The sequence below is a fragment of the Periophthalmus magnuspinnatus genome, chromosome 16, assembly GCF_009829125.3.
Source record: "Periophthalmus magnuspinnatus isolate fPerMag1 chromosome 16, fPerMag1.2.pri, whole genome shotgun sequence".
Lineage (NCBI taxonomy): Eukaryota > Metazoa > Chordata > Actinopteri > Gobiiformes > Gobiidae > Periophthalmus > Periophthalmus magnuspinnatus.
Genome location: NC_047141.1, coordinates 28494716 through 28514672, shown reverse-complemented (window position 1 = coordinate 28514672; position 19957 = coordinate 28494716). Strand labels below are relative to the sequence as shown.

The 19957-nt window shown below is 38.4% G+C and overlaps 1 protein-coding gene across 2 annotated transcripts in view; it reads right to left on the bottom strand.

The window, feature by feature from the left end:
- Window positions 1-1019: 1019 nt before the first annotated feature.
- The window catches only part of pklr (pyruvate kinase L/R), a 55802-nt gene continuing 36864 nt past the window's right edge, over window positions 1020-19957 (bottom strand). Inside the window, exons 5-12 of one of the 2 annotated variants that reach the window (XM_055228209.1) lie at window positions 19720-19906; window positions 18129-18402; window positions 13662-13812; window positions 11472-11624; window positions 9607-9773; window positions 5690-5756; window positions 2687-2801; window positions 1020-1405 (exon numbers count right to left, since the gene is read on the bottom strand). In XM_055228209.1, coding sequence (XP_055084184.1) covers window positions 1296-1405; window positions 2687-2801; window positions 5690-5756; window positions 9607-9773; window positions 11472-11624; window positions 13662-13812; window positions 18129-18402; window positions 19720-19906 — 1224 coding nt within the window. In that variant the 3' untranslated portion in view covers window positions 1020-1295. The remainder of the gene's footprint in view (window positions 1406-2686; window positions 2802-5689; window positions 5757-9606; window positions 9774-11471; window positions 11625-13661; window positions 13813-18128; window positions 18403-19719; window positions 19907-19957) is intronic. The other variant, XM_033981029.2, reaches the window with a different exon arrangement.

Sequence of the window (19957 nt, the reverse complement as noted above, 5' to 3'; positions counted from 1 at the left end):
CTGTTGCACTTGAGACGCTGTGGTCCAGAACCGCTCTGTGGGCATCTCAGGTTTGTAAATGGCATCAGAATAACGTCGTCTGAGTAATAAGAACGGAGCAGATAACGCAAGATTCGTAAAGGAGCCAATTATAATCATGTCCAACAATGGCACAGAGGCTGTGTTCATTTTCAATTAAGCTGAAATAATAAAGACGACCTCTGCCCGAGGAACCGCGCTGGAGTGATTTCACTGGAAGAACGTGCTGTTTGAGAGGAAGGAATTCTCTGGAAAATTGTCTTTGGCATTGTCCAGGGGAATTGGAATGAGACAAATGCGCAGCATTTACAAATAAGACATGTCTTGCTCTTCCTCCGGAGAACGCCTTGATTATGACCTTGGCCCAGTCCTTGGACACAATTTGAATTTTGAAAACCAGTGGAAAAACACCAAGCAAAAAGCTGAGGAGTGGAGGATGCGTCAATATATTAAAGTTCACCAAAAAAAAGTATCAACTAAGAGCTGGATCTTCTAATACACACTCTGTGAAGGGCCCGCCTCTGTGTAAATATCACTTTCTGATTGGTTGAATGTGTAAAATCAGCCTCATTATGCTGTGGCTCGACTCCTGCCTTTGTACTTCACTGTTGGATGTGAGGATTCCAGATACATTTAGAGCAGATGAAGACAGCTCTGTGCACCATGTTTTGGAATCCATCCATCCATTTTCCTCCTCTTATCTGGGGCCGGGTCGCGGTGGCAGTAGTCTAAACAGGGGCTCCCAGACTTCCCTCACCCCAGACACCTCCACCAGCTCCTCCGGTGGGTTCCCAGGCCAGACGAGAGACTTCCCTGGGGCCTCCTCCCGGTGTTTTGGAATAATAAGAAATTTTGCTTAGGGCCCCCTGAAGGTTAGATCTGGCTCTGGCTCAGATAAACTTATTTTTTTCGTTATCAACTCTTTTCCATGGACTCATACAGGTGAGAGAAAGTTCTGCAGTGCTGCTTTAATTCAAATTGCTGAGGAAATACGTAAAAATGTGTCAGAAATTGAAGTTTATTAAAAGCTAAAACAGTAAAACACCATGAAAAGGAATTATGTCTAAGTAATACACAGTGAAAGTGACAGAAGGTCTGCGTTCTATATATTACACTGGTTTGTACATTTAACATTTGGATGTTTTATTTTACAGGGAATGAAGAGATTTTGCATTGAAAGAAGAATCTCAGGTAGGACCCCTGGATCCACAGATAACTTAACTGTACACCTAATAAAAAATCGACACAAACAGCTGGTGAAGTTCTCAATCAGGTCCTCATTCTGGGACATTGACCGATCTCATGATGTTTGTGTGTCCACTGCCCGGGATCCAGCCGGTCACCACAATCACCATGTCTCCAGCTTTGAAAAACCCTCTGGCCTTCCCTGAAAGACAATACAAATATATCGTATTAATGTCACTATAGAAATTGAATAATATTAGCTACATTTGCATTAGTTAATTTTATGTTAAAGGTCCTATATGATGCAAAATTAACTCTTGTGAGCTTTAAGTCATGCTATAATGTTGTTACCTGCTCAAAAACATACCTAGAGTTGTGTTTTGTTTCATCTCCAAAGCTCAAAATGCTCTGTTCCACCTTGTGATGTTTTTAATAGTAAGTATTTTATTCGGTCATTACATTCAAATCAAACTTATTTAACTTGTATAAGGTTGTACAAAACATCTCTATCGTGACTGAAGTAAAAATGACTTATAATGCCTAATCCTATTTAATAATAACACACAAGAATTCCAAGAAAAGCAGCATCAGTTCTACAAAAATGACTCAATATGTAACAAAAGAAAAACTACAAACCACGACAGTTCACGTGAATCACTCCTGAATCCTGTAATTTTCATAAAGTAATGTTTAATACCTCTTTTTAAATACTTTTTAATCTATTGTCAAGGTTGTTCCACACACTAACTCCTCAAGCACAAATACAATGACGCTTTTCACTTGTTCTAGTCTTACTTTTTTGAATATACCTGTTTGTCTAAGATGATATTGACTCTCTCTGTTCGAATAACATCTGTAAACAAGGGCGGAGCTTATGATTATCTGCCTTATACTGTACGTCATTACAGCTGTGCTCAAATCAACAAGATCAAGACAATTTTACTAGTTCCAACTTAACAAAAATAGGATTTGTTGGTGCGAGGTCGTCTGCTTGGTTAACTATTCTAACGACCTTCTTTTGGAGTAGAAAAATTGATTTTATATTAGATTCATAGGTACTTCCCCAAATTTCTACACAATAATTATAGGTGCATGGTTTTTAAAAACACAGTGGAGCACTTCCTGTTTCACCACATGACATCACAAGGTGGAACAGAGTGTTTTCAGTTTGAGAGAAAATGTGTGAATGAAACAAAACACAACTCCAGGTCTGTTTGTGATGAGGAAAGAACATTATAACACAAATCATAAAACAGTGTAATATGGGATCTTTAAACAGTTTTGAAGCAGTATTTGCTGTCGGCTTCTTGTGTATTATATTATCTTTTAAGACACTGGTTAAAATAAATACATGTGTTACTTCAAGCTCTGTATGTGCTAGTGGAGTTGGATTAAGTTGTCACGTTGCTCTTTTTTCTTAATTCACTGGTCTGTAACTCATTAGAACTGATATATTTTGTTTTTTTGAGGTGCATTCACAGACCTATGTCCATGCCGAAGTTCACCCTGTTGTCCACATCGTCGGCCCAAACCGGAGCAGGAAGAGGATGGAAGAGTACCGGGAATACGCCCCTCAACAGCTGAGACTGTCGTGCCACCTGCACAAAGAGTCACAGATACTCAAATATGATCAAATATGGACGATGTGTGAAATATCGTACATCGTTTTATCTGTGTATGTGGAAATTGATCTATTTAAATGGTCTTATTGAAGATTTGAGCTTTATTTTTTTATAAATGAAACTCGATACAACTTGAACAATTGTTTCAAAGCTATATTTTCAGACTTTCTTGATGCTACTAAGGTGGGTTAAGTGTCTTGTGAGCTACTTTTAGTAATAACACCAACCACCAATAACACCAATTCTCTAAACAGATAATGTAAGTGCCATAATTCGGAGTATTCTATGAAAATGCATAACCTTTTCATGGGGATAAGCAAGTGACAGCCCCTCAGAAACGTTCCACAGTGCGTCTTTAAAGCTATACACCATAAAATCTTACATTCATTTCATTGTTTTTCCAGTGAAAGTAATTTGTTTTCCATCAGACGTCGAGTCACACCTGGAGGGACACATTACAAGTCAATGACGTCCTTGTCCTTGGCACAATCTTTTCCACAATCAGTTCCACTCAGCCCGTCCACAGCCTGAGAGGGCATCATGTTTTTTTAATACACAAATAACTGTCTTCAAATTTTAAAATGGCGTTTGTGCTCTTCGAGGGACCGGACCGGTTTCTCCATCTTAGACGTGTCCCGAGTGTAGCACGTTTGCACATATTTAAGTCATGAAAGTTTAATAACGACGGATTCCTCTCTAGACGTGAAAGTGGTGCTTTAATGTGTTGTTTTAGCTAAATAGATGATTATAACAACATCTCCCGGAGCTCCCAGCGTGAATGTTATTATAATACAGCTCGGGGATTAAGTACAGTTGTTTTATTTTTATCACATACATTTGGTATGTTTCTGCTTCACTTGCTTCAGTGGACCTTATAGTGTACACAGGATAAATAATGCAAAAACACTCTTGAAATAACAGGGCTGTCCTCGTGTGAAGAGACCTGGGACATATGTGAGAATGGAAAATGAAAAAGTCACATGTATGACCCATTTTAGCTCAACTATTAATCGTATATCTGTCCTATATTAAAAGGTGAACTATGTAACCTTTCCAGTGGGTGAAAAGGGGTCTGCCTCCGCCTTGTCCACAGATCTTACCTATAATTTGACCTAATAGCATTACCATCTTGTATTTGTGAAGATATTTAATTAAGTTTAATGCTGTACAGTTGCCTCCAGAATACACACTTGTGCAATACTTTACAAAGATGTGAGTCACTGTTGAATCTCCTCGTTTTCAAATGGGCGTGATTGACAGGTGGATAAGCCAATCAGGGACATTCAAGGTCCGGTCGTATTTGAAAAAGGAGAAAATATCACAGGCGACTGAAAAACATGGAGGATTTCTGCAGAATAAATGAGTGAAGCGCTAAACGAGGGGTCTCAAACTCAAATTATGTGGGGGCCGCAGGAGGCAGAGTCTGGGTGATTCTGGGCCGCATCATTGCTGTTTAACATACATGAAGAAATACGCCAATTCTTGTGGATTTTATGGATATACATTGTTATTTGTTGGATCTTTTGTGATGGCGCGAGATGACATGTTTGTTTGGGGTTTACCGATTTGGCAGAACCTTCTACACGCAACACACGAACATTAAATTTTCATATTGTTCCGCGGGCCACAAAATATCTTCTTGCGGGCTGCAATTGGCCCCTGGGCTGCGAGTTTGAGACTCCTGCACTAAACTGTCAATCTGGGGTGAGCTGCTTCTTTTCACATCTGACTGGACGATCACGTTTGACCGGGTTTGAGACGCAATGGAGGATGTGGACCAGCAGGTGGCAGACGCTTCAGAAAAGTTGCATAGTGCATCTTTAAACTGAGGAACAAATAGCTTATTACAGCTGAAAATATCCTAAAAATACCCAACACAAGTCACAAATCCATCTATAATTCAAATCATTTTAACTCGCAAAATTCCAACTAATGATGTTTCCAGTTTATAATATATAGAGCTATTTGTATTTAAATGTAATTAACCTAAAAGAGGGATTTATTTTGGATTTTTTGAATGCATTTAAATGTCTCCACCTTTCAATGAGCAGATGAACAAACCAATCTGCCAGTCATAAGAGCCACATGGATAAAAACACATTCTTAACGTTATACTTAAGCCGATTCTGTTTCTATTCGATTCATTACTGCTAGCTACAGTGTCGGGAAGCATTGTTACATTTCTTAAACAGCTGGGATTGAACAAAAAGCTCGTAAGAAGTGAATGAACCCCATCTGGAGACAGCTAATTCGGAAGACAAAAGACCTGCTCAGTTTGTGTTTACAGCTCTCGACACAGTGAGTAAATACGAAAGATCTCAGCGCACCAGGCTCTAACTCATCATCGCCTTCACTACGGTTCAAATAACTGCTTATATTTTAAAGTTTTTCCTTACGTTCTGCAGGTTTCATTTTTGGGCATATTTACCTCATCTTAAAATGTTGTTTCCTCATCCAAAAAAAGACATACTGTGGAACTTTTCCCCTTACTTGTCTTCATTGAGATGTTATGGCTTTGCTTGGATTATAGTTTGGTGTTACATACATTCTTTCTGTGAGTGGACTCATTCCTCCACAGATCCGACCTGTAACTTGGCCTGCTTGTCTCAATGGAAGAGAAGTTTAATGCCATACTGTGGAATTCTCCAAGAAACAAGGAGGTGGCCAACACTTGATCAGAGAAAATTAACTTTAGAGTCCAAAAAATGCAAAAAAAAAAAATTATTACTGTTTTAATTTTTTTTTTTTTTTTTTTTTTTTTTTTTTCATTTCTGATGTTGTTAATTGGTTTGTTGACACTTCAATCGTTTTTCTAAATAATCTTCACTAAAATGTAAAATGTTTTATATATTAGGATGTTTTACCTGGGGGCTCCGGGTCACTGCGATGATGGGGCAGCGAGGGCGGTACCGTGACAACAGATGTGCCGACCTGGATCCAGAAACAAGGATGTATTAAAGGTTAACAATGGCACTAAATAACAACACTGATATCATAAATGTAATGCAGTAGTAGTAGTATTTTACGGTACTTTATGGCTGCCTGAGAAGGAGGATTGTCTTAAACTTTAACAAATATTGAGTCATACATGTATTAGAGCTCTCAGTAGAAAACATAAGGTTCAACATTTGTGACATTTGTGTTTATATTTTAGCTCCATCCACAACAAACATCATAAATTCCAAATAAAGTCCCAAAACTTGTACTAAAAAATCTAGTGAGTAACATAATTATTCGTTTTCACTGAAGCCGTTTTCGTCCACTTGTAACAGAACCAACTGAGAATATAAAACAAAATTGGCAGCTTCATTTTCTCAAGGTGTTGCCAGAAAAGCTGTTAGAAAGTAACTCCAGTGTGTAGTGATTATCTTTTCATTTACTTGTGAATGTGCAATTGTTTTATAAAAGGCTGGTGACAAAGTGTTTCTGTCCAAAGATGTACACTTGAGAGAGAGACGTGAAGAACATTATATTACATTTACCTCAAGGCTAAGGACTAAAGCCATGGTTGAATCTTACTATATAAACTATACTTTATATATATACAGTATCATATACATGCTTTTCAAATATGTGATGATTTAAACTGTAACTGTGCTTAGTTTAAAGCTCAAATACCAACCTTTTTCTCATAAATGAGTAATATCTGTTTTTCCCTCCACAAAGTGCTTTATAAAAGCAGAACTTTGGGACCAGAATCTGACTGACAGTGTCTTCATCTAATTGTAAAACATTTTATTAATTGTAAACTTGAGCTGTGTGAGTGACTATGTGACGCTTTAGGATGAGAGCTGGTTGTCTGTTTCAGTGTGGTCTTCCCTGCTTCAGCCTTCTGTCTGAAGCAGCTGTTCTAAACATCTTCCTAAAGGCGTGTGAAAACTAGTGAAGATGTTTGTAAGAACTATAAACAAGACAGATAGATTTAAGAAATGAATATTTCACAGTTTGAATCTGGTACAGCAGCTGTAATGAAATTGTGGACGCTCCCTCTGTCCCGTGCTTATATCTGTGTTCAGACGTGGCACATAAATGCCCCTCAGTCAGGGCCGTGGCGCTGCTGGATAAGCACTGAAGTCATTACTTAAGCTCTCTCTGGTTTCATTTGGTTTATCAATGACATTAAATGAACTGTCTCCATGGCGTAACTTGAGTGGCCACGATGGGCCGTTAAGTGCCACCTCGAAAGCAATCAAACACCTGTAATTAAATAGGCAAGAATGATTAATGCCACACTGAGTAACATTCCAGGCAAAACAATGGAGCTCAACAGTCCCACCCACTTTGAAGTCTGTTCTTTTGAAAGTAAATTTTCCATTCATTTTCCCGATCAACTTTTAGAAGAATTCCAATATTAAGAGTTCAAAGACATCGTGGAGGCTAACGCGCTACGTGCTAACGAGCTACGTGCTAAGTGATGTCGATAACGCGATTGTTTTAAGTCCACAAAGCCTGTTTAAAACACCAGATTCAGCAAAATGGTTTAATAACTGGGCAGAAACCGATTTGAAATATAATTCTAGGTCTTGTGGTCATTAGTTTCCATGTAGCTGATTAGCCCTGAGCTTTCAAACTTTTAATATTACATTTTTTAGGAAAGTCTATGGGACAAATAAATGGAACATTTTACTTCCAGAGCCAGGGGGTGGACGGACACTGTTAAGCTTTATTACTGCACATCTCCATGGCCACAATCATAAAAGTTACATGGTGCACCTTTAGTGTAAGGCATAGAAAGCAGCATTAGATCATACCTCATACAAATACATACAATTCCTTCATGTGTGCTTTTGTTCTAATGTGTTTATACTTGAACTGAAGTGAATAGGTTGTGTTCATTGATTTCTATAGTAGTTTATATAATTATTTCTACCCAGCATTTTGCTCAGATTGATGCTCAACACTAAATAGAATGATAAATATCCAATATTTGCCGTGTTGAGTGGAGTCTTTATGGCGCACACTAGGGGTTTCATAGTGGGCTGTTCAAACAAAAACAACAAAACATCACATTCCCAGGAGGAGGCAGAGGAGCAATGGCGCTAATATCCAATCTGCAGCTTTGTCCTGGCCCAAACGCTAACATCTGTTGCTCTATTAAATACAAGATGTCTCGCCCGGGGGAGGACAGGGAACTGGCAAATGACATGTTTTTTTCTTCTAAATCCTCTCAGAGAATTCGGGCTGAAAGATTAGCTGCAAACAAATCGAAATCACAATTTTTGCATGTCCATCTACTGCAGAGAACAAAAAACATCATAACGACGTAGTGCTAATAAAAGGGGCTAACGCTGTGGTTCACACAAGTATAGGCCTGTCAGGATAATTACTACATGGACTTACCGTTCCATATACGACACAAGGAACAGGATTTTTCTGGGTCAATATTTATCGTGGGTACTTTTTCTTCACAGTAGTGGGACATTTTTAGTTATTTTTTGTAATATTATGATCAGATTTGAGCTGAAGAAAGTTGAATAAATAACTTCTATGACTCATAAGCTAATTACTTAAGTGCATTCTGCTATTTAGTTATTTCAGCTTTCGCCTCCTCCCGCCTGCACCACTGGTTTGGCAGAGGGTGAGCGCTTAGCAACGCTGTCAATCAAACCTGTTGCTAACTAGCAGGACCTGATTTGTCTGTTATTAATGTTCATATCTTGATTTACGAACACAATAGCGAAATAAAAACACCAGGATCATATAGAGCAGGTTAATACGAACATTTTAAGACCAAAATGATGAGTGTGACAGCAGCATTTATGGAGAGAGGGGCGACAGCTTTTTAATATAAAGTGAATTGGAGCCAGAAGCGCGTCCATGATCACTTCCTTTGAAACATGTCCATTTATATAAACAGTCTATGGTTGAACCTGGTTGTTTTTATAGTGAAAATGTGCATTATTTAAATATGTATCTTATTTCTCCATGTCAGGACTTGTTTTTTGTTTTTTTTGTGCGTTCTGTGCTGTTTTCCCTCCTCCCTTTTGTGTTTGAGCCTGGAGTTGGGCGGAGACTCTGGCACCACCTCCACACACCTGCCTCTGATCACGCAATCAAGCCTCCACCTGTGAGGACAAAAGGACTGAGGATCTGACACTCAGGACCAGATCATCTTGTCATCTTTTGTTTTTTGTTCCGGTTTACTTGTTCATGTATTGACCGTGATCCCGCTCCCTGGAACCACTCTGCGCCTCCGTCTCCGACCCAGCTCTCCACGACCGGTACGAACACCCCAGCCTCTGACCCTGCGACCCACGACCTGCTCCAAGATGACTGCAAACGACACCGCTCCCAACTGTTTGCTCTGTCTACCTTCATTCACACTCCTGCATATGCAAATAAATTCTGTTGAACTGTATGTTTGGTCCCTCCGTCAGTCTTTACAACACTCCAACTTAAAGAGTCCACGAAGTGCTTGTTTCCATGACGATATTGATGCTTTACCAACGTTTCACAGTACGACATTAAACTTATTTACAAGCATGTACCACCACGAGAGCAAAAGCTAGAATACAGTATGTTTAAGGTATTTTAAGCAATAGAAACACATATAATCGAATCAATGCCGTACTGTGCTATTCCAGGTAAAGTAATGACTAAAAGGGGAAAAAAAAGCAGGTGGCTGACTCCCCCCCCAGGAAAAATATTCTCACTGCACCTTCAATAAAGACGTTTCTTGGCTATAATTCCTCAGGTGAACACTACAATCGTGCTGTGAAATCATCTGGAACCCAGCAATTGAAAATAATGGTTGTTGTGGATGTGTTTGTGTGCGTTCTACCTTCCAGTGGTGGTGAGCACAATAATGGCCCCGGCTCCGCACTTGAAGGAGGACTCGACGGCCCCTATGGCGGTGACCTCGGTGGGGTCGGAGGACAGAGGGGTCAGGCGCCGCAGCTCCTCAAACAGCTGCTGATGGAAGATGGCCGCCTCCGCCTCTCTGCAGATCTGAGAGAGGCATCGGAGTCACACACAGCGTTAACACAAACACACACAGACACGCACACGCACACAGATGGCTACACTAATATGAGCAGGTGTAATAACTATGTGCAAGAGAAAGGGATCAGAAACATTTGAGCCATTTTAGGACCAGAAATCTATTGCAATTTTTGGTTTTCATATTCTACAGTGTGATGGTGTTGTGTCCTTGGGCAAGACACTTAACCCACATCATCCCTGGTGTCTGTGCGTGAGTGGGTGAGTGGTTTCTTGTTTTAAAGAGCTTTGAGTGACTTAAAGATGGAAAAGCACTATATAAAAATATGCACATTTACCATGATGTTTCATAATTTTAGTTTCTCCTATTGATAACACTGTATTTCAAAAGGTAAATTAATTACCTGCCTCCCATCTGAATTAAGTATTAAATATTATGTGTAATTTTTGTTTTGTGCAGCTGGTCTGTAGTAGTTTGTTGTTTTGTGTGTGTGGCTGGGGTAATTTTGTTATGTTATTTGAAAAAAAGAAAATAAATTATACATTATTGCAAGTATTGTACACTTCATTGTTCCTCTCACTGCTTAATAAAAAGACCTTTGAAAGAAATATTATTGGCCTAGACATTGTTGCGATGTCAACCCCAGCATTTAAGTGTGGAAGATCCGGTTGATTCAATACTTAAGTAGCGTACTATATATGTTGGTTCCACTCTTTCACTGTGTTCTTCGTTTTATTACAGGTGATGGATTTGAAACCCATCAGTGTTTTCTCTATGACAAAGTGTGTTGTCCATCACTGTGTTTAAAGAGAACAGCACTGTATGAAATGTATCTATAAAGAACCACTTCAAGCTACTGCCAGAATACCCCAGCTCCTTGTTACTCATTGATACCGGAACATTTAATCCCAGATCACATGACTGTATAAGGCTAAAGACGAGCGGCACCAAAACTGAGCTGGGAAAGAGGTTTTTAGCTGTTTTGCTTGACAAAAATGGAATATACTCCAACGAAAAGCAGAACTGGATATGTTGGTGATTGGTGAATTTAATACTCTGGTAACAGACTTTTACACAAACATCTGCAACTGTTTTTAATGTTTTATATGGACTTGTATATTAGGGTTTTTTTTTTGTTTGCTTTTTCAGCTGGTATTGTATTTTAAGGAGGGCGCCCATGAAAAAGAGAGCTCAAGTGCTCTCACTGGGTTCCTATGCATAAATAAAGATAAAAAAAATAAATAAATAAATAAAATAAAATTTAAAAATTAAAATAAAAAAAATAAAATAAAAAAAAAAAAAAAAATAAAATTAAATAAATTAAATAAAATTAAATAACATTAAATAAAATTAAATTAAATTAAATAAAATTAAATAAAATTAAATATTTGGTCAGGTGTGAGAGGGGAATAAAAATATTCAAGTAGGTCAACATCAGTAAAATAAAATGCATTGTGAGTAGGACTTTTAACATTTTAAAGTGTCTCAATTTTGGGAAACTTTATTTTTGTTGTAAGTTAAGTTATAAATCTGGAAAAGAACCTATCTCTGTCTTGTCCCATTGAGCTGGAAATGGAGGAGTGGCTCAAACCTACATTACTTGTGTTAGTGGAGGTTACTCTTAGTCTGTGTTCACGTACACTGTTAATATTCAGGCCTCATAAACTGTTGCACTGCTTAGAAAATTAAAACAAAATGAAACAGACCGAGTGCATCATGGCCACCGCCTCCACTGGGAACTGTCCTTTGGCCGTTTCCCCCGATAACATGACACAGTCGGCTCCGTCCAGCACCGCGTTGGCCACGTCACTGCCCTCCGCTCGGGTGGGCCGGGGGTGGGACACCATACTCTCCAGCATCTTACAGGCACAGACACAAACATGAATTATTCTGTTTAAACAAGGAAAAGTCCAATGAGAGTGCGGAGTTTGTGTTTTTCCTGCAAAACCAGAAAATGAAAAATGAATGAGTCGATATAGACCTTCTCCAGCAGAATGAGTTTTACCCCCACTTAAAGAAGCACTATGTAACTTTTCTGGAGGAGGGTAGACCACCTGCTTGTCTCTTTGGAGACATTGCTTTGCCTAGAATGTTCCACAGTACTGCATTAAACTCATCTATTTAGCATTTACTCAATTACCAGTGTTTTTATTCCACAAAACCTCTCAGAGATGAGCAGAGTCACAGATCTGTCCTGTAGTGTTCCCTGACTGTGTAGCATGTTTGTCTCCTAGGTGACAAGTTTAATGCCGTACTCTAGAACATTTCAAATAATAATAATAACATCTGACGTATCCTCCTCCAGGTTAGTTACACAGTGCACCTTTAATCACCTTTAATCAAGTTTTTTTCCAATTAAAAATCTGTTCCGGCAAATCAGTGCACAAAACAATATTGATTTATCCAAATTTTTATTTTTTTTATGGTGTTTTTATAACTAAAAATGTGGGGGAGTGACACTGGTAGCCTTACAAATACATATAATTCACTTGTGTCATATAGCACTAAGCCCATTGTTGTCAAAAGTCAATAGTAAAGTCAATACTGTAAGCAACGGAGGATAAAGTGCTTTGTGTTGTGGTTTTATCCTCCAGACAAAGTGTTCTGGTGAGTGACATTTGGGAGTAAATGGGCCGCGGTGAGACTGAAACACGTCTGAAATGTGAAATGGATGATGGGCCGTAAATATGAGGATGTTTTGCAGACAACATAACATCAGACAGTTACGAGTACTGTGGGTTTTCTTTTACGAGCCTGGAAGACAAAAGTATATTTTAAAAGACAGGGTTTAGGAGGCTCCTGTCATACTCTGTTAGGTCCTGGTCTGATTCCGGTGTAGTCCTGATCTAAACCTGGTCTTGTTCATGTTCAAGTTCTATTACGTTAAAAGTGCACTATGTAACTTTTCTACCACCTGCTTTGTCGCCATGGGGATGTTAATGCTTTTCCTTGAATGTTCTACAGTATGACATTTAAACATATTTGTGTCCATGACGATCACAATAAGGATTCATGTTTTTCCAAGGTATTCTGGGGCAATTTGACATCTGTATTTGAATATAAACAATATATGCAAGTTTAATGCCATATTGTGGAACATTCAAAGCAAAGCATGAGCACCTTTAAAGTGCACGTATTACACTATTTTCTGATCTGTGTTATAATGTTGTTTCCTCATCACAAACATGTAACACACAAACCCTGCATATTTAGGCTCAGTTCTTCTATCAAACGGAAAACACTCTGTTCCACCTTGTGATGTCATCATGTGGTAATACAGGAAGTGCTCCACTGTGTTTTTAAACTCCACACACCTTCACTAGAATCATTTGGATGATTTCAGCCGTGGAATTGCCACTTATCTCTACTGAGCAAAAGGTAAACAGAGCTGTTAACTTGAAAACTACCACTTCATGACATCACAAGGTGGAACAGAGCATTTTGAGACTGTCTAATATTAAAGAGTTACTCAAACATGTGTGAATGAAACAAAACACAACTCCAGGTCTGTTTTTGAGGAGGTAACAACATTATAACATGGCTTAAAGTTTACAAGAGTCAATTTTGTGTAATGCCGACCTTTTTATTTCTGAATTATCTCCCAGTTTGTGTTCAGTTTATGGTATGTAAATTTTAATGCATCTTTGTAAAATTAAATTATTCTTAAGTGGAATTTGCCTGCATTGTAAAGCTGCTGTTGTTTAGGGGCGTTCACACTTGTAGACAACTTTTTTGGTCCAAGTTTTAGCCTAGTTTGTCAAAATATAGACTTGGTTTGGTCCTGATCTAGTCCAGATTTAGTTCCGGGTTTAATTCCAGTTTAGTTCCAGTTTTGTTGTGATGATTATGTAAACGTGTGAAGGCATCTTTAGTCAGACCAGTGTTTTTCCTCTGACCTGAGTGGCACATATGACTGGTTTTCCGGCCGAGTTGCAGCGTCCAATCATCATCTTCTGCGCGATGAATACCTTCTCTGCCGGTATCTCAATCCCCAGGTCGCCCCTAGCAACCATCACTCCGTCGCTCTCCTTCAAGATCTCCTCAAAACTGACACAGAGCAGATGGATCAGTGAAAAGCAAGCTCCGGAAAATACATCGCACAGGTATGACAGCTGCGGACTGAACGCTGCGGACTGAACACTGAACACATATATATACTGCAATAAATGAATACACATGGCTTCATAGTTAAAGTAATCATCTTGGCATATATAAATGAAAACAAAAAAACACACAAAAAACCACAATAAATAAATATAATAATCTTTTTTTAGTTTTTAGTTTAGTTTAGTTTTTTTTTTTTTTTTTAGCTTTTATTAGTTTAATTTATCATTTTTAAGTTTACTATTAGAGTACTTAATTTATTTCATTTTTTTTCGGTCTGGTTTCAATATTTATCTAATTTTTTTAAAAGTATTTTATTGATTTTATTTTATTTTATTGCCTGCCACTGAAGTAAACAACAACTGTACTACATAAGTAACATGATCAGTCCATAAAGTTGCATTTACACATGGGTTTAGTCCTGGTTTGAGCTCAGTCCTGAGCTTTAGTCCTGATGTAGTCCTGGTTTGGTCTTGTTCTAGTCCAGGTTAAGTTTTAGTCCCAATTTCAATGCGGACCAGTAAAAAAAAAAAAAAAAAAAAAAAAAAAAAAAAAAAAAAAAAAATATATATATATATATATATATATATATATATATACTGTACAAAAAACAAATACTTCTACAAAAAGTTCATAACTCTTTTGTTTCTAAATATTTTTCTTTTATTTAGCATTTAGAACGATTCTTCCGACATTAATCTGAGCAAATACAGCACCGAGGAACGAACCCTCATTGTCCAGTGGTACTTTGAGTCACATGGGTCAAATACTGAGTTTAACACCAGAGATGCCCTGAGCGTAAACGCCATTAAAGGAATAATAAGTGTTTTTCAAAGACAGGGGGCAGTATGTGACCTGACTAGTCCTGATTTCTTCCTGTGGGACGATCTTAAAGAAAAGGTGTTTGTGAATAAACCTCAGATAATAAACGACTTAAAACGCAATATCGAGGATCAATAAGCCTGGAAATGCTTTCAAATGTTACGCAGTGTGTGTTGGATCGGGCTATTCAGTGCAAAAACCGAAAATGTTGTACACTTAAAAAACAGTAGAGATAAGTTAAAGTGTAAGTGAACAATTCTAACTGTATATATTGCCAAAAATCTCGGAAGATTCAATTTACTTACTGCTAAAATTAGGTGAGTAAAACTTAAAAATTAAAGAAGCTACTGAAGATTTAAAAGTGTCAGTGACTTTTGGGCCACCCTGTATAAAAAACAAATACTTCTACTTCCACATTCAAGTCATTTTAATTAATATAGATACTCTCTTTTTTTCTATAATCCCAAATGAATGTGTTTACTCAAACTCTGCAAAATACAATGACTAAACTGCACAAAAGTTCCAGTCCAACAGTCCCCTGCAGTCTCCCAGTCTCCAGTGGTTCACCGTACTATAAATAATGTCTCTTCACTTCCAGATAATCGTGTAAAATGTAATATTAATGAGCCCATTTAAAATCCCATTTCAACCAAGCCCCGTTCAAAATGTCCAGGAAATATGTACAAATGATGTCAGGTAGTTCTAGTTTGGACATAAATCACTGTATTTCAGAGGGGGGCACGTCTTAGTTACATTAATATGACTTAAACTGTGTCATTTTTCTGGTTTGGGTTATTGCTCTGCCTGGAATGTTCCATAGTATAGCATTAAACCGATATGCACAATAAAAAATAAACATGCTCTTATAATTACTGGACCCAAATGCAACACAAATGACAGTGAAATGCAAGTCTTAAGTTCAACAGCGTCCTTCAAACTGGTCATTCTTAATATGAAAAATAAGGCAATAAACATCTGAGGAATGAATGTCTTAGTTAATTTCAAGTAAAATCTCTTTCACTTTGGGGAATCAATATGGAAAATATACTCAGAGGCAGGTCGTTCCAACAGGGATTAATGCAGAGGCAGAAACAGCGAGTACAAATACAAAGCTTGAGTGTGTGACTGGTTAAAAATCTAACAAGGACTGAATGGACAGAGGGAGGATATAAACGATACTCTGAGCTGATTAGGAAATGAAAGGCAGCTGCAGGACAAACAGGGAGGTAAAAGAAGGACTGGAACGGAATGGGAAATGGAGCTGGACTGAGGATGAACATGGAAACACGCAGGACTATGATCGTAGTAGTAGTAGTAGTAGTAGTAGCAGTTTCCCACAATATTTTTTTCATCTTTACTTTGTATTTCTACTTGTGTAATTGTAATGTGAGAGCAGGTGTCTGTACGTTCTACTCCACTACATTTACTACTACTACTACTACATACTTATTTTTAACACGTTTGTATTTTGAGCAAACAAAAATATATGATATAAATGTATGAATATGCCGGTTAAATTGTTTCTGTTGAAGCAAATTCTGCATAAATCTGGATCAAAATCACTATATTTGAAGCTTTATTAGATCTCAAAATCAGCGCAAATTACTTTTTACTCTTTAAGTACATTTTTAAACGTATTTTTACTTAAGTACATTTTTTTATGTGATACTTTTACTTGAGTTTTTTTTTTTTTTGCTCTGATATCTGTACTTTCACTTAAACAACACTGAGTACTTCTTCCACCACCGCTAAGAGGATGTACAAATACATTTTATTACTGTTGACTTGAGTAATTGTTTGAATCACCACATTTGGCTCTGACTTGACTAAAATGAATCTAACGTAATGGCACTGTTACTACACTCTTTGCAGTACTCTGTGTACCTGTGCTGGCTCAGAGCAGCCTCACACTGCACGTCACGGTGGTTTAAACTGTGAGGTGACAAGTGCCAATCTGCTGCTGCTGCTCGTCGACAGGAGCAGCGTCGACAGGGGCAACTCCGCCCGGAGCACAGACTAATATAAAACTGTTAGATCCTCATTATCACGTTGGATTCTCTCAGCTCTTCAGAATAAGTCTTCTCACGAGAGCCGCTGGGAATCACAGGCTACATCATGATTCAATACAATATGCTAAAGGATGATGTGTATGAGTGGAGGGCTGTTTAATACTGTCACTATAAGATACTAAATGTACTGCGTTTCATAACATACAAGATATTTGATGGAAATGAACATATTTGAATAATGATTGTGGTTATTATTATTATGAGAGCCTATTTAAAGGTGTACTGCATAACATTTCTTGTGGGGAGCAATCTGTCAGTTGCTTATCTTCATGTTATATTATGTAAAAACATTATGTAGTGGTAATGTGTCTACTTTTTTGCAACCATTAGTTTTTGTGATGTGTATTTATCAAAATAATAAATAATAATAGTGACATTTATTCATATGAAATAACAACCAGGGCCGGTCCGGTCTATAAGCAGAATAAGCAGCTGTTTAGGATCCCAAGGCCAGCAGGGGGCCCCCAAGAGTCCATACATTTATACTGAAAATAATATATCAAGTTTTATTGGGCACAGGGCTTGTTTGTTTGCATCAGCCTAAATATCCTGCTCAAACGGTTACATTTGTTTTATATCTATAGCAGCAAAAATATTTACTGCTGCTACATTTGTTTTTGAGTTGGGCAGAGGTGAGGGCAGCTATGTGTTTACACCGACGCAAGGACCAGATATAATGTAGATTTAAGCCGACTGTCGCCAACTGGAACACAATAAAATCAACCAGAAACTAATAAAAAATGTCTTGAATTTCTGTTGTTCTTGTGACTGTGGTAGTTGTGACATTTTGGATGTTTTCAGTCTGATGTTGGTCAAATAAACACAAATACAACTGGTCAAGGTGATGAGAGCAGAGTCATACTGTTGTAAAATGTGAATCACCAATAGCTGAGACAGGAGGGATCCACTGTCGGGGGCCCCAGAGATAAATTCAGCTTAGGGCCCCCTGAAAGCTAGGACCGGCCCTGACAATAACCCATGTAATATCAGTGTTAGCGTCACTACTTCCTGTCCAAAAAATGAATACTTCAGCAGAGGACTCTTCTGTGTTTAGAAAGATGGACGTTTGTGTCTCAGTGTTAATGGTAATTTTGAGGCATAATAACTACTAAAACAACGCCACAAACTGAAATATCCCACATATTAAAATAACTGGGTAGTCTTTAGTTTAATTACAGCAATTAGAGTTTTAATAGGTTGTTTACTTTATGTGACTGTTAGCTTTGAGTCACAGTGTGCTAGCTAACGTGCTGCTGTGCCTATTAAGTCAGTGAGTCACAGATGTTCATTATTCCATCGTCTACAGCTTAAATTTTAACAAACAATAAAAATTCATACTGAACCAAAAGTTGATGTACAAATACTTACTTCTGCACTCCTTGGCGACTCTCCACTTTGCTGATGACTTTGACGCCCTGCCCGTACGGACCCAGAGCTTTGCGAACGTCTTTCACGTCCTGTGCGGAGCGGATGAAGCTGGCGAATACCATGTCGATGCCCTGGGAGACGCCAAAACGCAGATCTGCCTCGTCGCGTTCGCTCACAGCCTTCAGCCCGATGAGGTTACACCCGGGGAGATTCACCCCTTTACGGCTGCACAGGACACCACCAGCCTCCACCACAGTGTCCACCCAGTCCTCACCTGGGACAGAAAAACATACAGTCACTTTATGGGCTTCAGGTTCCTTTATGCAACGTTATATGCAACATTTTAAGGACTTTTCTCGTTCAAAGGATGTATTTTTCATTGTTAATCGCTATCATAAATTGTCATCTTTCTGTTCTAGTCTTGGTTTGGTCCTGTTCTGGTCTTGGTTTGGTTCTGTTCTAGTCTTGGTTTGGTTCTAGTCTAGTCTTGCTTTGGTCCTGTTCTAGTCTTGGTTTGGTTCTGGTCTAGTCTTGGTTTGGTTCTAGTCTAGTCTTGCTTTGGTCCTGTTCTAGTCTTGGTTTGGTCCTGCTCTAGTCTTGGTTTGGTCCTGTTCTAGTCTTGGTTTGGTTCTGGTCTAGTCTTGGTTTGGTTCTAGTCTAGTCTTGCTTTGGTCCTGTTCTAGTCTTGGTTTGATCCTGTTCTAGTCTTGGTTTGGTTCTGGTCTAGTCTTGTTCTAGACTTGGTTTGATCCTGTTCTAGTCTTGGTTTGTTCTGGTCTAGTCTTGGTCCTGTTCTAGTCTTGGTTTGGTTCTGTTTTAGTCTTTGTTTAGTCCTGTTCTAATCTTGCTTTGGTCCGGGTCTAGTCTTGATTTAGTCCTGTTCTAGTCTTGGTTTGGTTCTGATTTAGTCTTGATTTGGTTCTGATCTAGTCTCGGTTTTGTTCTGCTCTAGTCTCGGTTTGGTTCTGGTCTAGTCTTGGTTTGGTTCTGGTTTAGTCTTGTTTTAGTCTTGGTCTAGTTTAGTCCCAATTTAGACCCAGTTTTATGTGGTGTACAAGTGTAAATGTATTCTAAAGCAGAACCTTAACCAAGTGTAAAATAGAACTAAAACTAAATGTTATTTAGCACTAAACCATGTCAAAACCAGGGGGACTAATCCAACGATCAAACTGTGAAATAAACTGTAACAAACCAGAACTAAACCAGGTCTAAACTAGGACACAACCTTATCTAAACAAGGACTAAACCAAGACATATTTGAGATTTTTTTTATGTATCATTCATCATGTAACATATATGAAAACAAAAGAGAAGTTCAATGTCTTTCAAGATCATCTTTTAACTGTTTTTAGTTTAGAAAACCTCCGTGTGACCTGATGTTTGCTCGTCAATATAAGTCAAAAGTACAAATAAAAACAGCACAAAGCATAAATCAAACAGCACATGACTAATTAGCTTAAACCAATGTCTAGTCATGGATCTCTGTGTGATGGATCGTAGCTAAAAAACAGAATACGACAGTTAATTATTGTTCCAACTCTGTATAAACATGTATCAAAATCCCCATCACTCACTGGTTCTGTCATTTTACCTATTTCCACGACTTTGAGCCCGATCAGGCCGTCGTCGATGTAGATGACACCGCCTTTGTCCAGGACTTTGGGCAGGCTGGGATAGTCCACCCAGATCACGGCTCCGTCTGTTTTGTCTTTGTCGCTGTCAGCTGTCAACACTCGGACACGGCTGCCCTTCTTCAGCTCCACCTCCTCCTCCACCTTCTGAAAAACACAAGACAAAACGGTTTAACAATGAGCTGTCAGAGAGAGAAC